The sequence below is a fragment of the Myxocyprinus asiaticus genome, chromosome 11 (genome assembly GCF_019703515.2).
Source record: "Myxocyprinus asiaticus isolate MX2 ecotype Aquarium Trade chromosome 11, UBuf_Myxa_2, whole genome shotgun sequence".
NCBI lineage: Eukaryota > Metazoa > Chordata > Actinopteri > Cypriniformes > Catostomidae > Myxocyprinus > Myxocyprinus asiaticus.
In genome coordinates, this window is record NC_059354.1 from 39,923,209 (window position 1) to 39,942,420 (window position 19,212).

Consider the following 19,212-nt stretch of genomic DNA (forward strand, 5'->3'; position numbering starts at 1 on the left):
GTGAGCCTGGTTTCCCCCAAATAAATTGTTTGTTTTGTGTTCCTTGCTTGCTTGCTCACTGGGGGTCTAAAGACAAATAATATTTTTATGGCATAATCTACAATCACGTTTTTCATTAAACCATAAATTGGAGACTTTAAGACTTTAAGACATTACAGACATTACAGCTTAATTTGTGATGCAGCATAATTTTCTGTAAAGCTACTTTGAGGCAATGTGTGTTGTGAAAAGTGCTATGCAAATAAAAATTACTTGACTAAAATCTGATTGTAAAATATTAGGTATGTTGATCCAGGAACAAAGTACTTCGCAAAATCACAGTGGAAAAAGAGAGTGTTGAACTCACTGCACTCCTTGGGGTCACGGTTGTTACGGATCAGGGCCTTCTGGGTGTTGGTGCGGAAGAGTCGTGTCCAGTTGACAGTGTTGTAGTAGCAGAGCTGGCTGTTGTTGGTGACGTACACGTTTCCTGCACTGATCTCATTGAGAGACTGCAGCTGAAGCGATAAAATCCACTGTTGCTTCAGCACCAGTAGAGAGATGCCACTGAGCACAAATGAAAACACAGGAGAGGTTGCTTTTAAATACTGTATCTAAAACGTGAAAAAAAGGCTTAAAAGTTCAGATAGTTTTGTTTAGTATCGGGACTTTGAGTCAGAATGGACAAAAAGTGATCAGAATGGATAACAGGTATACTGAAGAATGAGATCTCATATTTTCTGGAACTGCCAAAAGATTTTGGCATTTCAAACTCACACTTTAATTTTAGTTCTTAATGATTAATAATTTTGATAATAAATGAATAATGATTGAAATAATTTTAGACTATCCAATATTTTGGAGGAAAAAATATTTTTTAGGATGAACTGCAGCAAAGCAAGACCATAATTAGTTTTTGGTTTTCACTAGGTCCTCCTTCTGTACAGAAATGGTTAAATTATTACAGAAATCTAGCTTTTCTTTAAATTTTTTTAGCAAAAATACATAAAGCTTCGATATTCCTATTTCTTATAGTATCTGCTTAAAGGGATAGTTTGCACCCAAATTAAAATTCTTTAATCATTTTCACAGCCACATGTTGAACTAAACACATATATTTCTTGAGTGTTAGATGTTAAGCAGAATGTTAGGGACTCACAGCCTAACCCTCTCTTTATGTTCCATGGAAGTAAGAAAGTTGTACAGATTTGGAACATTGAGGGCAAAAAAAAAATACCAAAAAAAAACAGGCGCAGCGCCAGAGGTGGGCTTACTGGGCTTAAGCCCCAACTGTGGCAATAAAACACCACATTAATTACTTGCAACTTCAATGTCGTGTTTGACGTCAGAGTTCAATTTGTTTAATTGGTATGAAAATGGCTTTCAGACTCCATTGGCACCAGCGAACTGCACCTGAGTCTGATTGGAAAGGTGTAGTGCGGATCATGTGTATGTTTGAGTTCCTTGTTATATAGTGTGTATTTGTATTATTTGTATAAGTAATATGCATTAGATGATATACATTTGCTGTATAAGATTACATATGCAATTTCAAAAAAGTAAATTAACAGTGATCACACACACACACACAAAAGGAATGAGATCTGACACAAAGAAAGCTCTGAAATAATGCCTTCATGAACAAAGGGCATGAGCAATTTGTCAATGTGATAGATGCTGTTGCCTTTCCAAAGTGAGAGTTTAGCTTGCGTCCCCCATCAACCGGTGGGCAGGATCTCCCACTTCAAATGTGTAGAGATCAGTTAATTCCATGCCATAATCACAATGCTGTTTTAATCACAGGCAGGCGTGCTGAAGAGCACATCAAAGGGGCTTTGAGACAGCTGTCAGTGTAGAGTCAGAGAAAACATGCAGGTGCACTTACACTCTGAAATCGCTCTCATCTTGCTGATCTGCCTCTCAGAAAGCTCTCCTCTCTTTTGCCTTTCTCTCTAACTTTCTCTCTCTCTCTCTCTCTTAGGCAGAAAACCAGTGTCAGACACAGCAGACACTGCTTTTCTTCAGCATATCATGTGACAGATGGTAATTGGTACAGTGGTAGAGCTTTCAACAAATGACCCCACAAACTTTGAAACAGGCTGGCGGATAAATGCTTTTCGTGCTCTCTCTCTCTTTCTCTTTTCTGCCTCTCCTGACTCTTTAACTCTGAGCAACTGGGTCTTGCACTGTGAATGGAGCTTTTCATCTGAACTCTTTGAACTGTTGGCAAGACAGGCTTGGTCTCTCTAGAAAACACAAAGTCTATCTAACATGGTCTATTGGACTGTCTATAGGTTAACATAAAACACATACATGTAGTGTATTATATTTGGTCCGAGAGAGGATCCTTTGATATGATCACTTAATAGCATCTTTTTAATAAATACTGAATGACCTCTACACATGATGATGCCTTATTACTACAGTTCAATGTACAAATGTATATAATGCAGCAATTTGTCCAGTCGAAGGCCATGTCCACGCTAATCTGTTTTCATTTGAAAACTCCATTTTCAGTTTTCGAACATCATCATTTTCCAAAGAATGCAGTAATAAAGAGCATTTTCGAATGTCTCCGTTTTCGTTGGAGGAAAACGCCGTTCCAGTGTGGATGAGAGTTAATAATGTAATTGAATATGTGTTTTCAAATGAAAAAGTATTAGTGTGAATGTTTATTCCTCTCATCCACACTAGAACATTGTTTTCTTTCACCAAAATCATAGACTTTCAAAAATGCTCTCCATTACCGTAGAGGTCCTGTATAGAAACCATTGAAGGACCTTGATATTTAAGAGTTCACTTATGTAATTATACACATACTTTGACTAAATAAGTTCCTGATGATTTGTTTTGGATCTGGTAACAGAGAGTGAGCACTGGCTCTTACCTGTAGAGAGACCTGCCTCCGATGGTTGCCAGATTGGAGAAGACACTCAGATCAGTCATGTTCTCTGGCCAGGATTGAATGTTTAGATAACCTATAAAACACAACATGACATGCGTTCAGTGGGTCGGCCAATAGAGTAAACTCAAGTGTTGCTACCTAACAGAAGGGGAAGTACCGGAAGATCAGCTCAACCCGGAGAAATCCATTACTTTTAATTATATATGGATTCCACGGCAATTGGTCATTTATTTAAGAAATGTGACTACTACATATTGGCTGACTACAGGCCGGTCAACCCATTAGGTGACATAGGCAACCGCCTAGAGCACCACCCTTACAAAAACTGAGAGATCTGGCAAACTTGCTGCAAACTTGCCAAAAGTCAGAAGTCAGAATTTTCTATTTTTTGTAAGGACATCTCTTGGGGGTGTCGAACTGGTGTCAAATAAACTGTGCCCTGTGGTGTCCGATGACATGTAGTGGTCCCCTCCATGGAACATTAGACTCATGTGCGCAGGGCTGTGTCGGCTGTGTCAAATCTAGTGCCCGATTCCTGAATGAATCACTTTTTTGAGTTGGTTGTTTTCACTGAAATGGTCTAGTGTGCTAGTAAAGTGTCCTGAACCGGCTTGTGATTCAGTCCGAATCATGTGGACAGTTCACGCACGGTCTGAATCGTTTGGAGCGGTTTCTCACACCGCAAAACAGTATTGGGATACTTCTGAAGACAGAGAACAAAAACAAAGCTGGATGAAGAGGATATTTACCTACAATGCATTGAAACAAAACCTGCAAATGCATTTTACTGTTTGCCAGTGATGAACAAGGTCATACACAAGTGTGTGTGCAGCCTGTGTACAACTCTGCACTGCAGGTAAAGCCATTTTCCAAACAAAAGTGTATCAAAATACTTACATTACACAAAGACACTTACAAATAACAACAAATACAATGGCATTACATTGTTTATAGGGCATTTACCTTGGATTATTATTTACGTAAATACCATGGAATACATATCAAAGTACCTTGGTTTTACCATCTTTTATCATTACTGTTCTATGGTACTGCCACAGCAAGCTACTTTTTGTGAAAGGTAATTTTGATAAACGTAATCTTGTGATGGTCATATGAAAAAGTCTAGATAATGCCACACAATACACTCAAGAAAATGTAAAAAGTATCATTCCAATGTCACCCAAAATGATTGCTTTAATGCTGTTTTTGTAAAAAAAAAAAAAAAAAAAAACAGCATTATATATATATATATATATATATATATTTTTTTTTTTTTTTTTTTTTAATCCCAGGGGAGCATGCCTCCTGATCCCACTACAACTGTGGCACTGTGGTAAACTAGTGTAACTGATGGGAGGCCTGTGCCCTAGTAATGAACAAAGTTTGCAAATGCCAGCAGTGAAACATACAGTACAGTAAAATTTTCATATTCCTTTAGAGCACGTGCTCCTTTGCTTTTCTTGTTTTGAATGTCTTAGTACTTGGTTTGGTGTACATGCACTTTGCATTAAAGGGATAGTTCACACAAAAATGAAAATCCTCTCATTATTTACCCACCCTCATGATATCCCAGATTTGTATGACTTTCTTTCTTCACCAGAACACATTTGAAGAAAAATAGAAAAATATCTCAGCTCTGTAGGTCATTAAAATGCAAGTGGATGGCAATTTCTCTTTTGAAGCTCCAAAAATCACAGACAGTTAGCATAAACATTACCCATATGACACCAGCTGTTAAATTAATGTCTTCTAAAGCGACACAATCACTTTTGGTTAGAAAGCATGCGCTTGTGACGTAATCGCACTGGCATTTGAAACATGTGAGAACTGACACGTGCGACACATCCGGAAGAGCAAAACAGTTTACAAGTGAGAAGGAGGAATGCTGTACAGTAGCTTGTTGATTTTGGTTTAGATCGTCATGGTTACTTTCGTAACCTCCATTCCCTGATGGAGGGAACGAGATGTTGTGTCCATGTAGTGACACTAGGGGTCACTCTTGGGAGCCCGAGACACCTCTGATCTTTTTTTAAAAGGCCAATGAGAATTGGCGAGTGGAATTTGCATGCCACTCCCCCGGACATACGGGTATAAAAGGAACTGGTATGCAACCACTCATTCAGGTTTTTTGCTGAGGAGCTGAGATAAGGTCCCAGCCATTTCAGCGGGTAGTTCAGCATTGTGGTAAGAGGGACACAACATCTCGTTCCCTCCATCAGGGAACGGAGGTTACGAAAGTAACCATGACGTTCCCTATGTGTCACTCACTCGACGTTGTGTCGATGTAGAGCCCGCTGCTCTGCAGATGTCTGCCAAAGATGCGCCACTGGCCAGGGCCCAGGAGGGCGCCACACTCCTGGTAGAGTGGGCTCATAACCCCGCAGGGGGTGGCACGTCCTGAGCCTGATATGCCATCCTGATGGCGTCAATGACCCAGTGGGCGATCCTCTGTTTGGAGACAGCGCTTCCTTTCCGCTGTCCGCCAAAGTAGACAAAGAGCCGCTCAGAACTTCTAAAGCTCTGCGTGCGATCAAAATATATACGAAAAGCTAGCACCGGACACAGCAACGCCAAGGCTGGGTCTGCCTCCTCCTGGGGCAGCGCTTGCAGGTTCACCACCTGATCCCTAAAAGGGGTCATGGGAACCTTGGGCAAATAGCCCAGTCGGGGTCTCAGGATCACGTGAGAGTAACCCGGACCGAACTCCAGGCACGATTCGCTGACAGAGAATGCTTGCAGGTCCCCTACCCTCTTGATGGAAGTGAGCACAGTCAGGAGGGCAGTCTTCAAAGAGAGTGCCTTAAGCTCAGCTGACTCCAAGGGCTCAAATGAGCTCCCCATAGACCTGAAGGACTACAGAGAGATCCCACAGGGGGACGAGGCACTGTCTAGAGGGGTTCAACCTCCTAGCGCCTCTCAGGAACCTGATGATCAAGTTGTGCTTCCCCAAGTACTTACTATCTACCGCATCGTGATGAGCCGAAATAGAGGCTACATACACCCTCAAGGTGGAGGGGGACAGCCACCCCTCCAGCCTCTCCTGCAGGAAGATATGACTGCGCATCTCTGGGGGTCTTCGTGTCGGGAAGAACACCTCTTAGTGAACAGACGCCACTTCAAGGCATACAGGCGCCTTGTGACAGCCCTAGCCTGAGTGATCATGTCTACCACCACGGGCGGTAGGCCACTTAAGTCCTCCGCATCCCGTCCAAGGGCCAGACGTGGAGATTCCAGAGGTCTGGTCATGGGCGCCAGATGGTGCCCCATCCCTGAGAAAGAAGGTCCTTCCTCAGGGGAATTCGCCGGGGGAGCTGTCGCGAGGAGCGTGATATCTGAGAACCATGTCTGGGTGAGCCAGTAGGGTGCTAATAGGATGACTTGCTCCCCATCCTCCCTGACCTTGCACAGGGTCTTTGCAAGTAGGCTCACTGGGGGAAACACATACTTGCGTAGTCAAGGGGGCCAGCTGTGTAAATGCGTCTATACCAAGAGGTCTCGGTCAGGGCGTACCAAAGCGGGCAGTGGGAGGATTCCCGGGAAGCAAATAGGTCTACCTGTGCTCGACTGAATCGACTCCAAATCAGCTGGACCACCTGAGGGTGGAGTCTCCACTCTCCCCTGAGGGTAACAATGTGTCCGCTGCTGTGTTGAGGTCGCCCGGGATGTGAGTGGCTCGTAGCGACTTGAGGCGCTGCTGACTCCAGAGGAGGAGACGGCGGGTGAGTTGTGACATGCAATCGGAGCATAGATGTCCTTGGCGGTTGATGTATGCTACCATTGCTGTGTTGTCCATCCGGACCAACATGTGCTTGCCCTAGATCAATGGCCGAAACCTCCGCAGGGCGAGCAGTACTGCCAACAACTCTAGGCAGTTGATGTGCCAACGTAGCCATGTGCCAGTCCAGGAGCCGGCGGCTGTGTGCCCGTCTTAGAGGGGTCTGTTGTAACTACAACATGTCTGGAGACCTGCTCTAGGGGAACCCCTGCCCGTAGAAATGCCAGGTCGGTCCACGGGCTGAAGAGGTGGCGACAGACCGGCGTGATGTTCACGCGATATGTCCCGTGGCGCCATGCCATCTCGGGACTCGAGTCCAAAGCCAGTGCTGAAGTGGTCTCATATGCATCAACCCGAGTGGTGTGGCTGCCACTGAGGATACCATATGCCTCATGAGCCTCTGAAAGTATTTCATTGGAACTGCTGTTCTCCATCTGAACGCCTTCAGACAGTTCAACACCTACTGTGAGCGCTCGTTCGTGAGCCGCGCTGTCATCGAGACTGAGTCCAACTCCAAGCCGAGAAAAAAGATGCTCTGTACCGGGGAGAGCTTGCTCTTTTCCCAGTTGACCCGAAGCCCCAGTCGGCTGAGGTGCCGAAGCACGCGGTCCCTGTGTGCGCACAGTAACTCTCTAGAGTGAGCTAGGATCAGACAGTTGTCGAGATAGTTGAGGATGCGGATGCCCACTTCCCTTAGCGGAGCAAGGGCTGCCTCTGCGACCTTCGTAAAGACATGAGGGGACAGGGACAGGCCGAAGGGGAGGACCTTGTATTGGTACGCCTGGCCTTCGAAGGCAAACCGCAGGAAGGGTCTGTGTTGAGGTAAGACCGAGACATGGAAGTACACGTCCTTCAGGTCTACTGCCGCGAACCAATCTTGATGCCGGATGCTTGCTAGAATGCGCTTTTGCGTCAGCATCTTGAACGGGAGTCTGTGCAAAGCCCGGTTCAGTACTCGCAGGTCCAGGATTGGTCGCAACCCACCGACTTTCTTTGGTACGATGAAGTAAGGGCTGTAGAACCCTTTCTTCATTTCAGCTGGAGGGACAGACTCTATCGCACCCTTGCGCAGAAGGGTAGCTATCTCCACACGCAAGGTAGTGGCGTTCTCGCCCCCAGGAGTACCCCCTGGCCACTCCGCCATCGAGGATAGCGAGAGCGGGGGAGCTGAAAGATCAGGACCGGGCAGTAAAAGGTGCCTCCCACGATCTTGTCAGCTCCTCATGCACTTCCAGGAAGAAAGGAACGGGGGCGGGGCGTGGCTGTGAGCGGCACCCCGAGCCCAGGAACCAATCATCGAGCCGCGAGGGTTCTGGGGAGAGTGGAGGATTCCACTCTAGCCCGACACTCGCAGCCACCTGGGAAAGCATGTCCGTCATTTCCACTTCAGCCTGGGACTGGGCGACCATTCCCAAACTGACTGGACAAGCCCGCTCTCCAATGCTGCACTCGATAACTCATCCTCTTCCCTGGCTCTGAATGAGGGGTCGAACTCGCCCTGAGATGAGCCGGTGATCTCGTCCGAGCGCGCGACCGGGGCAAGAAAGCGTGCTGTAGAATGGGAGGTCTGTGGAGGGATACCCGGTGGAGGTGGTCCCACTGAGGTCCCCAAATCGCCCCCAGTGCTAACCGGCACGGCCTCATACCCGTAGGTAGAAGGACCGAGGCGGGGAGCCGCTGGGGTGGCTTGCTTTCTTACGAATGCAAGCCGCGACCGCAATGTTGCCATGGTCATGTTCTCGCAATGAGGACATGATCCATCCACAAACGATGTCTCCACGTGGGCAGCGCCCAGACACGTAAGACAGCGATCGTGGCCGTTGGAAGCGGGGAGATAATGACCGCAACCAGGAATAATACACAAACGGAAAGCCATCTTTAAAAAGACGCATCTTTAAAAAGACGTTCCGTGTGTGCCGCTCTTTCAGAAAGAAAATATACTCTTTTAGAATATACTCTTTTAAATGTTCTGCCGAAGTGCCCAGGGGTGTTCTCTGCAAACCACAGATGCAGAGGGGGAGAAGACGCTGAAATGCGCCGTACGATCCAGCAGAGAAAGGTGAATGAACTCGGCAGATGAATTCAGCTCAATGAATAGAACCGCTCGGCTCCGAAGAGAAAATCTGAATGAGTGGTTGCATACCAGCTCCTTTTATACCCGTATGTCCGGGGGAGTGGCATGCAAATTCCACTCGCCAATTCTCATTGACCTTTTAAAAAAAGATCAGAGGTGTCTGGGGCTCCCAAGTGTGACCCCTAGTGTCACTACATCGACATAACGTCAAGTGAGTGACAGATAGGGAACTGTATTTATCTGTTTCTTTACTCACAATGGTGCATTTGTGTGCTTATCCTGGATGTCTCAAGCGAATGGAGAACGTGATATTACGTCTTTATCATGGCAACGCGAATACGTCACACGAGAGACCATGTGATCTCCACCCTCTCCTGAAGCTTACCGGAAGCAATTATTCAAAGTTAAAAAGTACTTAAATTTTGATCTTTTTCTAAACCAAAAGTGATCATATCGCTTTGGAAGACATTGTCGTATGGATGACGTTTATGCTGTCTGTGATTTTTGGAGCTTCAAAAGAGAAATCTCCATTCACTTGCATTTTAAGGACCTACTGAGGTAAGATATCAGCTAAGATATAGCTGGAGGCATTTCCCAAACCTTCAAATAGATGGGAAGCATCCAACTGAGGCTTTTTCTATTTTTCTTCAAATGTGTTCTGGTGAAGAGAGAAAGTCATACACACCTTGGATATCATGAGGGTGAGTAAATTATGAGAGAATTTTAATTTTTGGGTGAACTATCCCTTTAAGTTTATTTCTATTTATGGTTATGCCCCTTTATATTGCCTACATGTGAATCTATAACATGCACTAGCATATTTCTTTCCCAACATGGTTTTTAATAATGTTGGGCCACTATCTAAGTTTACACACGTTGGTGTGTATTTCTATTTACGTGTATTTTATTTTTATTTTTTTATTTGAGGCGCTCTTGAGGGTGCAAACCTAGGGTGCAAAATGGGGCAGGACCAGCACTGCCTACATCTCACATCCTGTATCTATCACAGTTTATTTAATGCAGATTGAAGACCTATAAATCATCAAGGCATTTTAATAATGGATACAATAATTCATTATTTATTAAAAGGAAGACAGTCCTATGCATATGGCAAAAGAAGACACACAGGCCAGAAGGATGGAGAAACAGAGGACTTTGGGAAAGCAAATGGAGAGTTTATAAAGACAATGTGAGTATAAAATACACACACACACACACACACACACACACACATATATATATATATATATATATATATATACATTTTTTATTTAATTTTTAATTTTTATTTTGGTCATAACTGTATATCCACAATTTGGTGCTTATAATATGAATATAGTTTAGAAGGAAGCCTGGCCTGCTTTGTTTTGCTTCGTTAAAACTAAGTTTGGATACCACGCTCATTAGCATGTCTACTCCAAAAAGACTACAATAAATGTTAATGCAGGCATTTGATTAAGGCATTTGCCTTCAGTGATGGTTTTCTCGAGGAGAGAAAAATCTCATCAATAAATCATTCTGTATCATCTGATTTCCACATATCCTGACGTTGACAATAATTGCACTTTATTCACATTGATGATAGCCATTCTGACTGTTTAATGTTGATGTTGAAAGTTTAGAGTTTATTAATTAACTGCCACAAACAAGTCTAAATTTAATAATTTAAACTTTCATAAACAAATATTTCCAGACTAAAGGGCTGAATTGGAGTTAACTGCTTGAGCACTGGCGCTTTTTGCTGTCTGTGTCATTTTGTCTAAGGTTGCGATGGCAGACTAAAGGAAGTGCCTTGGTGAGGTGTCGTTAGCATGGTGTCTGCTGACACTAATTGCCTTAATGACAAAACTGTAGTGATGGGATCCTTAGTTTGTGTGTAGTGCGCTTGCCTGTCTGTGTTGTGATCTGTTTATTCTGCATGTGGAGGCGAGACTTCATCATGCTAATGGCGCTAACGAGGTCCCAACAAGCACCTGTGGGCTTCAGACTAACATCAGGAGAGTAGCGCCATCCCACAAATGAATTACACACAAGAAAATAAAGTGATGATGAAGGAAAGGGCTGCAAATGAGTCTAAGCAACACAAAATACAACTGCCTGAGTTTTTAAAGACATGCTCCAACATGTGCAGTCACACATTGTTATATAATGACCAACTAGATAAAGGACTGTTTCACAGGCAACCATTTGTTTTTGGGGGTTTTTTGCGTCGCTGTGCTAGTTTCAGATCTCTTAAATCTTTTTCTCATATCTCTCAAATGTTTCTTTATTCTTACATAGAGTAATGCAATTATTTTAACACAAATGAAATTTTCATGTATATTATTTTATTGTGATAAGCAGGGATAAATGTATAGATGTTCATGATAAAATAAACCCCTTAAGGGTGACACAATCACCCTTTCAGGGTTTACCTTGTGACCATGATCAACTGACTGTACATTATCATTTACTTGCCGATAAAAAAATAAATAACCAACATTCTGAATATTGCAATGATTATATAGCAATGTGTTTTTATTTGGCCATTAAGTTTCTAAAGGCTGTATCAGTGTCTGCTCTTTGTGTCACACCTTGGGAGTATTAGTTATGTTATTTTACTTAACTGTCTGTGATATAAACCTCAGCAGCAGAATACTTAGAGTTCTTTGATTAAGTCCATGAACCAGTTTTTTTTAACTGTCCATTTCAGTCAATTGGTTCAAAATCCTGATTTAATCATTTGTGTACGGCACCATTATAAATGCCCATGGAAGTCCCCGTGTGGCAGTTTACATGTTTTAAAAAGTTATAGTAAAACATAAATGTAGCTGAATGCATCTAGGTGAACTTTTGCAGTTAATCCAGGCTGAACTTCAAAGACATTATCATTAATCTTACAGTTCATAAAAAAACTTTGTTTAAACAATGGCCCTTAACACTTACTTATTTTACTAATTTTAAACCATGACTTGCACTGCACATAAATAACTAATATTGGCATTATATTCATGCTGTTTAGCCAGAGGGGAATTGGCCCCCACAGTGAGCCTGGTTTCTCCCAAAGTTATTTTTCTCCATTAACCAACATCTTATGGAGTTTTGTGTTCCTTGCCACAGTCGCCTTCGACTTGCTCATTGGGGTTCTAAATACAATTATTATTTAATTATTTATTTTTATACACAATTTACAATCATATTTAATCAAACTACACAATGATGACTCTAAGACTTTATATATATTACAGTTTAATTTTCTGTTAATGCTTGATTTTCTGTAAAGCTGCTTTGAAACAATGTGTGTTGTGAACAGCGCTGTACAAACAAAAATGACTTGACTATATTGAGATACATTTATTTTTTTTTTTTTTTACTATATCATCCAGCATTAACCCATCCTCACAGCTTAATACAGACCAGAGGGTAAATCAGGACAGCCTTTCTCTTTTGAGAGATGATATCTCACAGACAGCTTGAGCTGAAGGCAGCATTGAGGAGAGCTGGAGGCATTTCCCAAACCTTCAAATAGATGGGAAGCATCCAACTGAGGCTTTGAAATTGTAATTTAGTGTCAGTCAGGGTTGTTGTTCAGTGTTTGGGGTTTACCGGGAGTCAGAATGGTCATTTATCCATGCAAAAATGGATGACTTGCGGTTTGTTCCAAAACCTAGAGAGCTGCCTCGCTGTCTACTGCCTACATAGACAGGTGCATTCTAGGGCAGCATTCTAACAGAGATAAACCTCATACTTCGCTGCATTTGAATTTGACCAAAATAAGTTATCTTAGGGGACACCATAAGTTGCCTACCTTTTAGAACAGCCTTCACTTCAGGAGCCTTAGGGGCTGTTCACACCAAATATGTTTTTGCATTATTCTGCAATTATTTTTTTGTTTTTCTATGTAACCATGCACTAGACTGAGATCTTTTAACCATTGTGCCGCGTCTCGCTGTTTTTTTTTGTTTTTTTTTTTGTTTGTTTGTTTGTTTGTTTTACCATATGTCGTGCAGGGGAACCATGTTTTTAGATGCTTCAACTTTCACAAATAAATCTCACCTGTGTTTTTTCCTATTCATTCATCTAGCTTTTTATAGCACAATAACGCGTTCAGTCTAAACAGAATGCTACCTACGGAGGCAACTCACTAGGATTTGGCACATACTCTATCTTTGGTCCGAGCTAAAGAATAGGGGTTTAGAGTTTTGCAGCCATGGGAATCACATCTGGAGGGTCTTCCATGGCACCAGGGACTTCATTGGCAATCGGCTCTCACTGCTAAATGACCTACTTAATGCATGTGTACATAAATGAATTCAGTAAAACTGAGAAGGCACATCTAATTTAAAAACTCACTGTAAAGAAACACTTAGGCCTATAACGTGTCTCTGAATCTGTCGAAGTCTTCAAGCAGGGGTCACAGAGCAGAAATAACACCTTGCCAGTGAAGACGTTGTTCTGTCAGTGACTGTGGCCACCTGCATATAGATGTGACAGCCTGACATGTATGCTTGACTGACTCTGTGAGCCCTTTTTGCTGTCACCATAGAAAGAGATACCAAGTGAAAGGAGAGAGAGAGAACTGCTGCAAGTGTTTTCAACAGCTTTCATGTTCCTCATGAGTTGAGAGTCCAGACCTCCTATGGGAAGCTCTCTTCAGATGGAGAAACCTCCCTTATAATGTATTCATCATATACTGTATTGGTCCTCCCCACTGAGATGCAGTGAAATAGACTCTCATATTAACACAAACACACATCCAACACAGAAATCTGTCTCTCTCTCTCTCTCTCTCTCTCTCTCTCTCACACACACACACACTGTGTCTTTCTATGTGCTTTGTTTCACGTGTTTTTGATGTACAGTAATTCTTCAATAAAACAGGTTGATTATGTAAATCTCTGCATCGGAATTGTCCAAATTTAGCTTAGACCCTCCTTTGTGAAAGAATATCAAAGTTCTAATCCAAAGCATAGTAAGATGCCTTGCTGTTTACTGCATACAAAGGCAAATGACCAGTAAGGCAGAATCCTAACTGAAATGGACGTGGAATGGATCCGATATTGGAACATTCAATATAGGCAGTCACTCAAAATAATACAAATAGTGCTCCCTACAGTTGTCTTAGGTCTCAGTATGACTCATCCAGAATTGAGTCATACTGAGTGTCATCAATCAAGAATGCACAAATAACCAACTCAATGGTCAAGCTCTTTATTTAATATTTGCCATATGGATTCGAAAAGGCACTGTAACAAGGTAAAAGGGAAAAGAGGAGGCGAGAACCGGCTTGACAATATAAATAATAATTTAATAATAAACTTAAACAAAAAGACAAACACAAACACACACTGGGCAGCTGCCCGTAATTCTCTCTCTCCGTCTGCTGGCGGCATGGCCGCTTATATGCCGCTCTCCCCATGCTCACTGGAATTAGAGACAGGTTTTAGATATAATTTAGCTCAAGTGTCAGCGCCCTTACCGCTTTCTCTCCCCAGACGGATGCTCGACCATGCCCCCGCTGCCACAGGCACCCTTTTTGCTAATTGCTAAACTTTTAAACAGAAAGTAATAGAAATTGAATATTATTCAATTAAATACCCCAAAAATGTGGGTAAAATTATGTACATTCACTTGAGATGAAAACTAGTCATATCAGTCTTGCAGAAAAAGCAGTTATATTCTACATATGCACGTTTTATCTCCAAAACCCCTTATAATTGGACGCTTTCTCAAGCAAAATACATGAATCATGGCTGACTGCAAATAGCGCATTTCAACAATGGCAAGTGAGAACTTCTGTTTTTGCATGATGCAGCATCTATGGCACAAGGTGTCAGCACAACATAAACACAAATTTTATTGAGTGCACCTTTAAAGGGGTCATGACATGAGGAATACAATTTTCCTTGTTCTTTTGACATATAAGAGGCCATTGAAGAGGCCAAGTTTTAGAACTGAAAACTTCCTCCTAAATAGAAAAATAGCTTTTATTTAAACCAGGCTTCAGAAATGGGCCGTTTGGAATTTGTGGAACATGTGATGAGTCTCTTCAGCATGACATCAATGCCTCGTTTTGTTCATTGCACTTTTGGCCCCGCCCACTGGTGTTCACTGCTCATTTACACAGGTGAAGTGGAGAGAGGTGGGCCTGTTATGGAAGATTCATCTACACCAGGGGTACTCAACTGGCAGACTCCGGTCCAGATCCGGACTGAAGGAAAATTCAATCCGGACCGAGATCTGAATTTTTGTAGCGCTGGACGCGCGTAGTTGGAATAAAGCGCGTCCAGCGCTACAAGCTTATTCTCCTTATTCATGCTCTCCACGCTTTGCCCCTCTCCCTGTTATAGACATGAGGTGCCGCATAAAGCCTGATTTACTGTAAATAGTTGCAGGGGCAGATATTTTATCAATAGTAGTTGAGACACCGCTACAGATACTAGCATCTTTTGCTTAAACACACTGCAGAAAACAAAGATTAAGCAAAGTGAAACTATCTTCATCTGTCTGATGTGATTCAGACAGTTCAGCTAAGCCAGGTTTGTGTCAGGTCAAGTTAACGTGGAGCCTTTAGACTAAAACGTCTTATATATTATATATATATATATATATATATACACACACACACACACATGCAAATTTAGCTTCATTAATCAGCATGTCAGGAGCCTTTCATAATAAACAAAAAGATTTTTGTTCTAATTCTGTGACAGTTAATCAGAGATGTCATCATGGCATGGGTGGCAAGGAAAGCCTTTTATACTTACATTAAGCAAACTGTATTTTCATGCTTCACTGTTATGTTAATTTTAGTTTGTTTGTTAGTAGAGTCTCGCTTTAAGGAAAATATTAAATGGTCCATTTCAGGGGACACCCCTGAACCCTGATACAGTATTTTTTTTACCCGTCAAAAGGCCTCCCATGTGCCATACATATATATTCTAAAGGTAAAAATATTTAAACACAAAAACTTGACTGCTGTCATTCAGCTTCAAAACAAACTGTTGACCTTATCTTTTAATAATAAATTCATATCCAAGTGCCCTTGACTGAAGTATTGATTCAATATTTTAATCTTTTGATAGAGGATCCCTCAGACCCCACTACTTTGGCTGCTCTGGGCACCCAGTGTCCTCATCCCTGTTTTGAAGAGACTATTTTGACGATTTAGAATTTATTTATTTATTTATTTTTCAAAGTACTATTTCTACCAATGTGGCGAGTTATAAAACCTATTAAAATATGTATATTATATAATTTCATAGCCATATGACACCATGTGAACTATGTATTATTATCCGGACTTTTGCTGGGAACGACATGTAGAGACCGGACCTCTTGGAACTTAAATTGAATACCCCTGATCTACAGCAAAGACACCTTCGTGTGCCTATCTGGATTTAAATGTTTTTCTACACTAGATGAACGGCTTTGACAGTTATCAACCATCTCGCTCCATTTTAAAAGACAATGTCAAGTTATAACTTTAAAAAGGAGACCTCCATTCTGTTTCATTCAGCTGCGCTGCTTCTTGCTGTTTTGAAGACATTCTGGACCATTTTGCACCCATCTGTGCAATTTTTAATTGTTAAGTCTTTAATAAACTTGCACTATATGGACGTCTTTGATCATTTTGCTGCGTTTCTGGTGATGTGTGCCACGTTTTAAGAGCGTTTTAACTTTTAAAAACACGTCTCATTATGCTGCTGCCACTAACTGGTAGAAACACATGCAGTTCTGTGTGTAAACAAACACAGAAGATGTGAGATGTGAAGACAAGCGTCTCTGCTTTGGTCTGTTGAAGCACCCAGCATCACAATGGACTGTATTAAGTTTACATATTCAGAATATTTCAGCATGGATTGTATGTTTTTTTTTTATGGCTGATAACAGCATGGATTTCTTGTGAACCAGTCAATTCATGAATCAAGATTTGCAAAGGAACTGTTATTAAATGAGCATTATTAAAGATGGGGCAGTTAAAAACTCTCTTAAGTAAACCGTAAATAAACACGTTCATTCATGAATATTTCAAATGTCATTACTATTTTATAGTTAAGGTGCCACTGTGTTTAATGTATTCAGATGCAATGTATTGATTGTATGTTATGTGTAAACCCTGAAATTTAATTTCACAATGTTGTGGAGCTTGTTGTTTTTGTTCTTTCCTGAATTGGAGGGGGCTGCACGATGTTAGCCAGTCATAACAGTGGACGTTTACATTGAAGTCTTAAAGGGTCAGAGAGCTTAAAACCTTAAAGCCTAAAAAAGTGTTTTAGACAAAGTCAGAAACAGAGTCAAAAATTATATATATACACATACACACACACATACACTGATCAGCCACAACATTAAAACCACTGACAGGTGAAGTGAATAACATTGATTATATCATTACAGTGGCACCTGTCAAGAGGTGGGATATATTAGGCAACCAGTAAACAGTCAGTTCTTGAATTTCATGTTGGAAGCAGGAAAAATCGGCAAGCGTAAGGATCTGAGTGACTTTGACAAGGGCCAAATTGTGATGGCTAGACGACTGGGTCAGAGCATCTCCAAAACGGCAGGTCTTGTGGGGTGTTCCCGGTATGCAGTTGTTAGTGCCTACCAAAAGTGGTCCAAGGAAGGACAACTGGTGAACTGGCGACAGGGTCATGGGTGCCCAAGGCTCATTGATGCATGTGGGGAGCGAAGGCCAGCCCATCTGGTCCGATCCCACAGAAGAGCTACTGTAGCACAAATTGCTGAAAAACATAATGCTGGCCATGATAGCAAGGTGTCAGAACACACAGTGCATCGCAGCTTGCTGCGTATGGGGCTGCGTAGCCGCAGACAGGTCAGAGTGCCCATGCTGACCCCTGTCCACCGCCTAAAGTGCCTACAATGGGCACGTGAGCATAAGAACTAGACCATGGAGCAATGGAAGAAGATCAAAAAGAATGGTCTGATGAATCACGTTTTCTTTTTGATCATGTGGATGGCCGGGTGCGTGTGCATTGTTTACCTGGGAAAGAGATGGCAGCAGGATGCACTATGAGAAGGCAGGCCGGCAGAGGCAGTGTGATGTTCTGGGCAATGTTCTGCTGGGAAACCTTGAGTCCTGTCATTCATGTGGATGTTACTTTGACACGAACCACCTACCTAAAGGTTGTTGCAGACTACGTACACCCCTTCATGGCAACGGTATTCCCTGATGGCAGTGGCCTCTTTCAGCAGGATAATGCGCCCTGCTACACAGCAAAAATTGCTCAGGAATCGTTTGAGGAACATGACAAAGAGTTGGTGTTGACTTGGCCTCCAAATTCCGAATTTGAATGAGTATCTATGAGATGTGCTGGACCAACAAGTCCAATCCATGGAGGCTCCTCCTTGCAACTTACATGACTTAAAGGATCTGCTGCTAATGTCTTGGTGCCAGATACCACAGGACACCTTCAGAGGTTTTGTGGAGTCCATGTCTCGACGGGTCAGAGTTGTTTTGGTGGCACGAGTGGGACCTATATGATGTTAGGCAGGTGGTTTTAATGTTGTGGCTGATCGATGTGTGTATATATATATATATATATATATATATATACACTATCGGTCAAAAGTTTTGAAACACTTGACTGAAATGTTTCTCATGATCTTAAAACTATTTTGATCTGAAGGAGTATGCTTAAATGTTTGAAATTAGTTTTGTAGACAAAAATATAATTGTGCCACCATATTAATTTATTTCATTATAAAACTAAAATGTAATAAAAATAAATAAATAAAAAAAATAAATAAAAAACAGATTTGAAATTGATGACTTGGACCAAATAATAAAGAAAAGCAGCCAATAAGTGCCCAACATAGATGGGAACTCCTTCAATACTGTTTAAAAAGCATCCCAGGGTGATACCTCAAGAAGTTGGTTGAGAAAATGTCAAGAGTACATGTCTGCAAATTCAAGGCAAAGGGAGACTACTTTGAAGATGCTAAAATATAACACAGTTTTGATTTCTTTTGGATTTTGTTTAGTCACAACATAATTCCTATAGTTCCATTTATGTTATTCCATAGTTTTGATGAATTTACTATTATTCTAAAATGTGAAAAAAAAATAATTATATATATATATATATATATATTTATTGAGTAAGTGTTTCAAAACTTTTGACCGAGATTGGACGAGAGACGTTCCATGAGCACTGATGGTGCTCCATCAGTGTGAGACCATCAGCACTCTGATGTTTCACTGCGTGTATATCACTCCACTTGTGTTCGTGCTGTTCTAAACTAAAGTGTAAGAGCAGTGCATATGTGTTAAGAGCAACTGTAGGCTATATGTCTCTTTTTACATCTATACATATATATATATATATATATATATATATATATATATATTTTACATTACATATGTTAGCCAGCAGGTGGAGGCAAATTATCATTTTTGTGTGTAATATGAGCCAGTTTCGTGACGTGAAGTGAATCCACATCAGCCACTGTTTACATATAACAGCGCTCCGTGATCGC

At 41.7% G+C, this 19,212-nt stretch overlaps 1 protein-coding gene across 1 annotated transcript in view; it reads right to left on the reverse strand.

The window, feature by feature from the left end:
* The window catches only part of LOC127448480 (receptor tyrosine-protein kinase erbB-4-like), a 555,442-nt gene that overhangs the window by 113,563 nt on the left and 422,667 nt on the right, over positions 1-19,212 (reverse strand). The window contains exons 11-12 of the mRNA XM_051711045.1: positions 2,867-2,957; positions 347-546 (exon numbers count right to left, since the gene is read on the reverse strand). Coding sequence (XP_051567005.1) covers positions 347-546; positions 2,867-2,957 — 291 coding nt within the window. The remainder of the gene's footprint in view (positions 1-346; positions 547-2,866; positions 2,958-19,212) is intronic.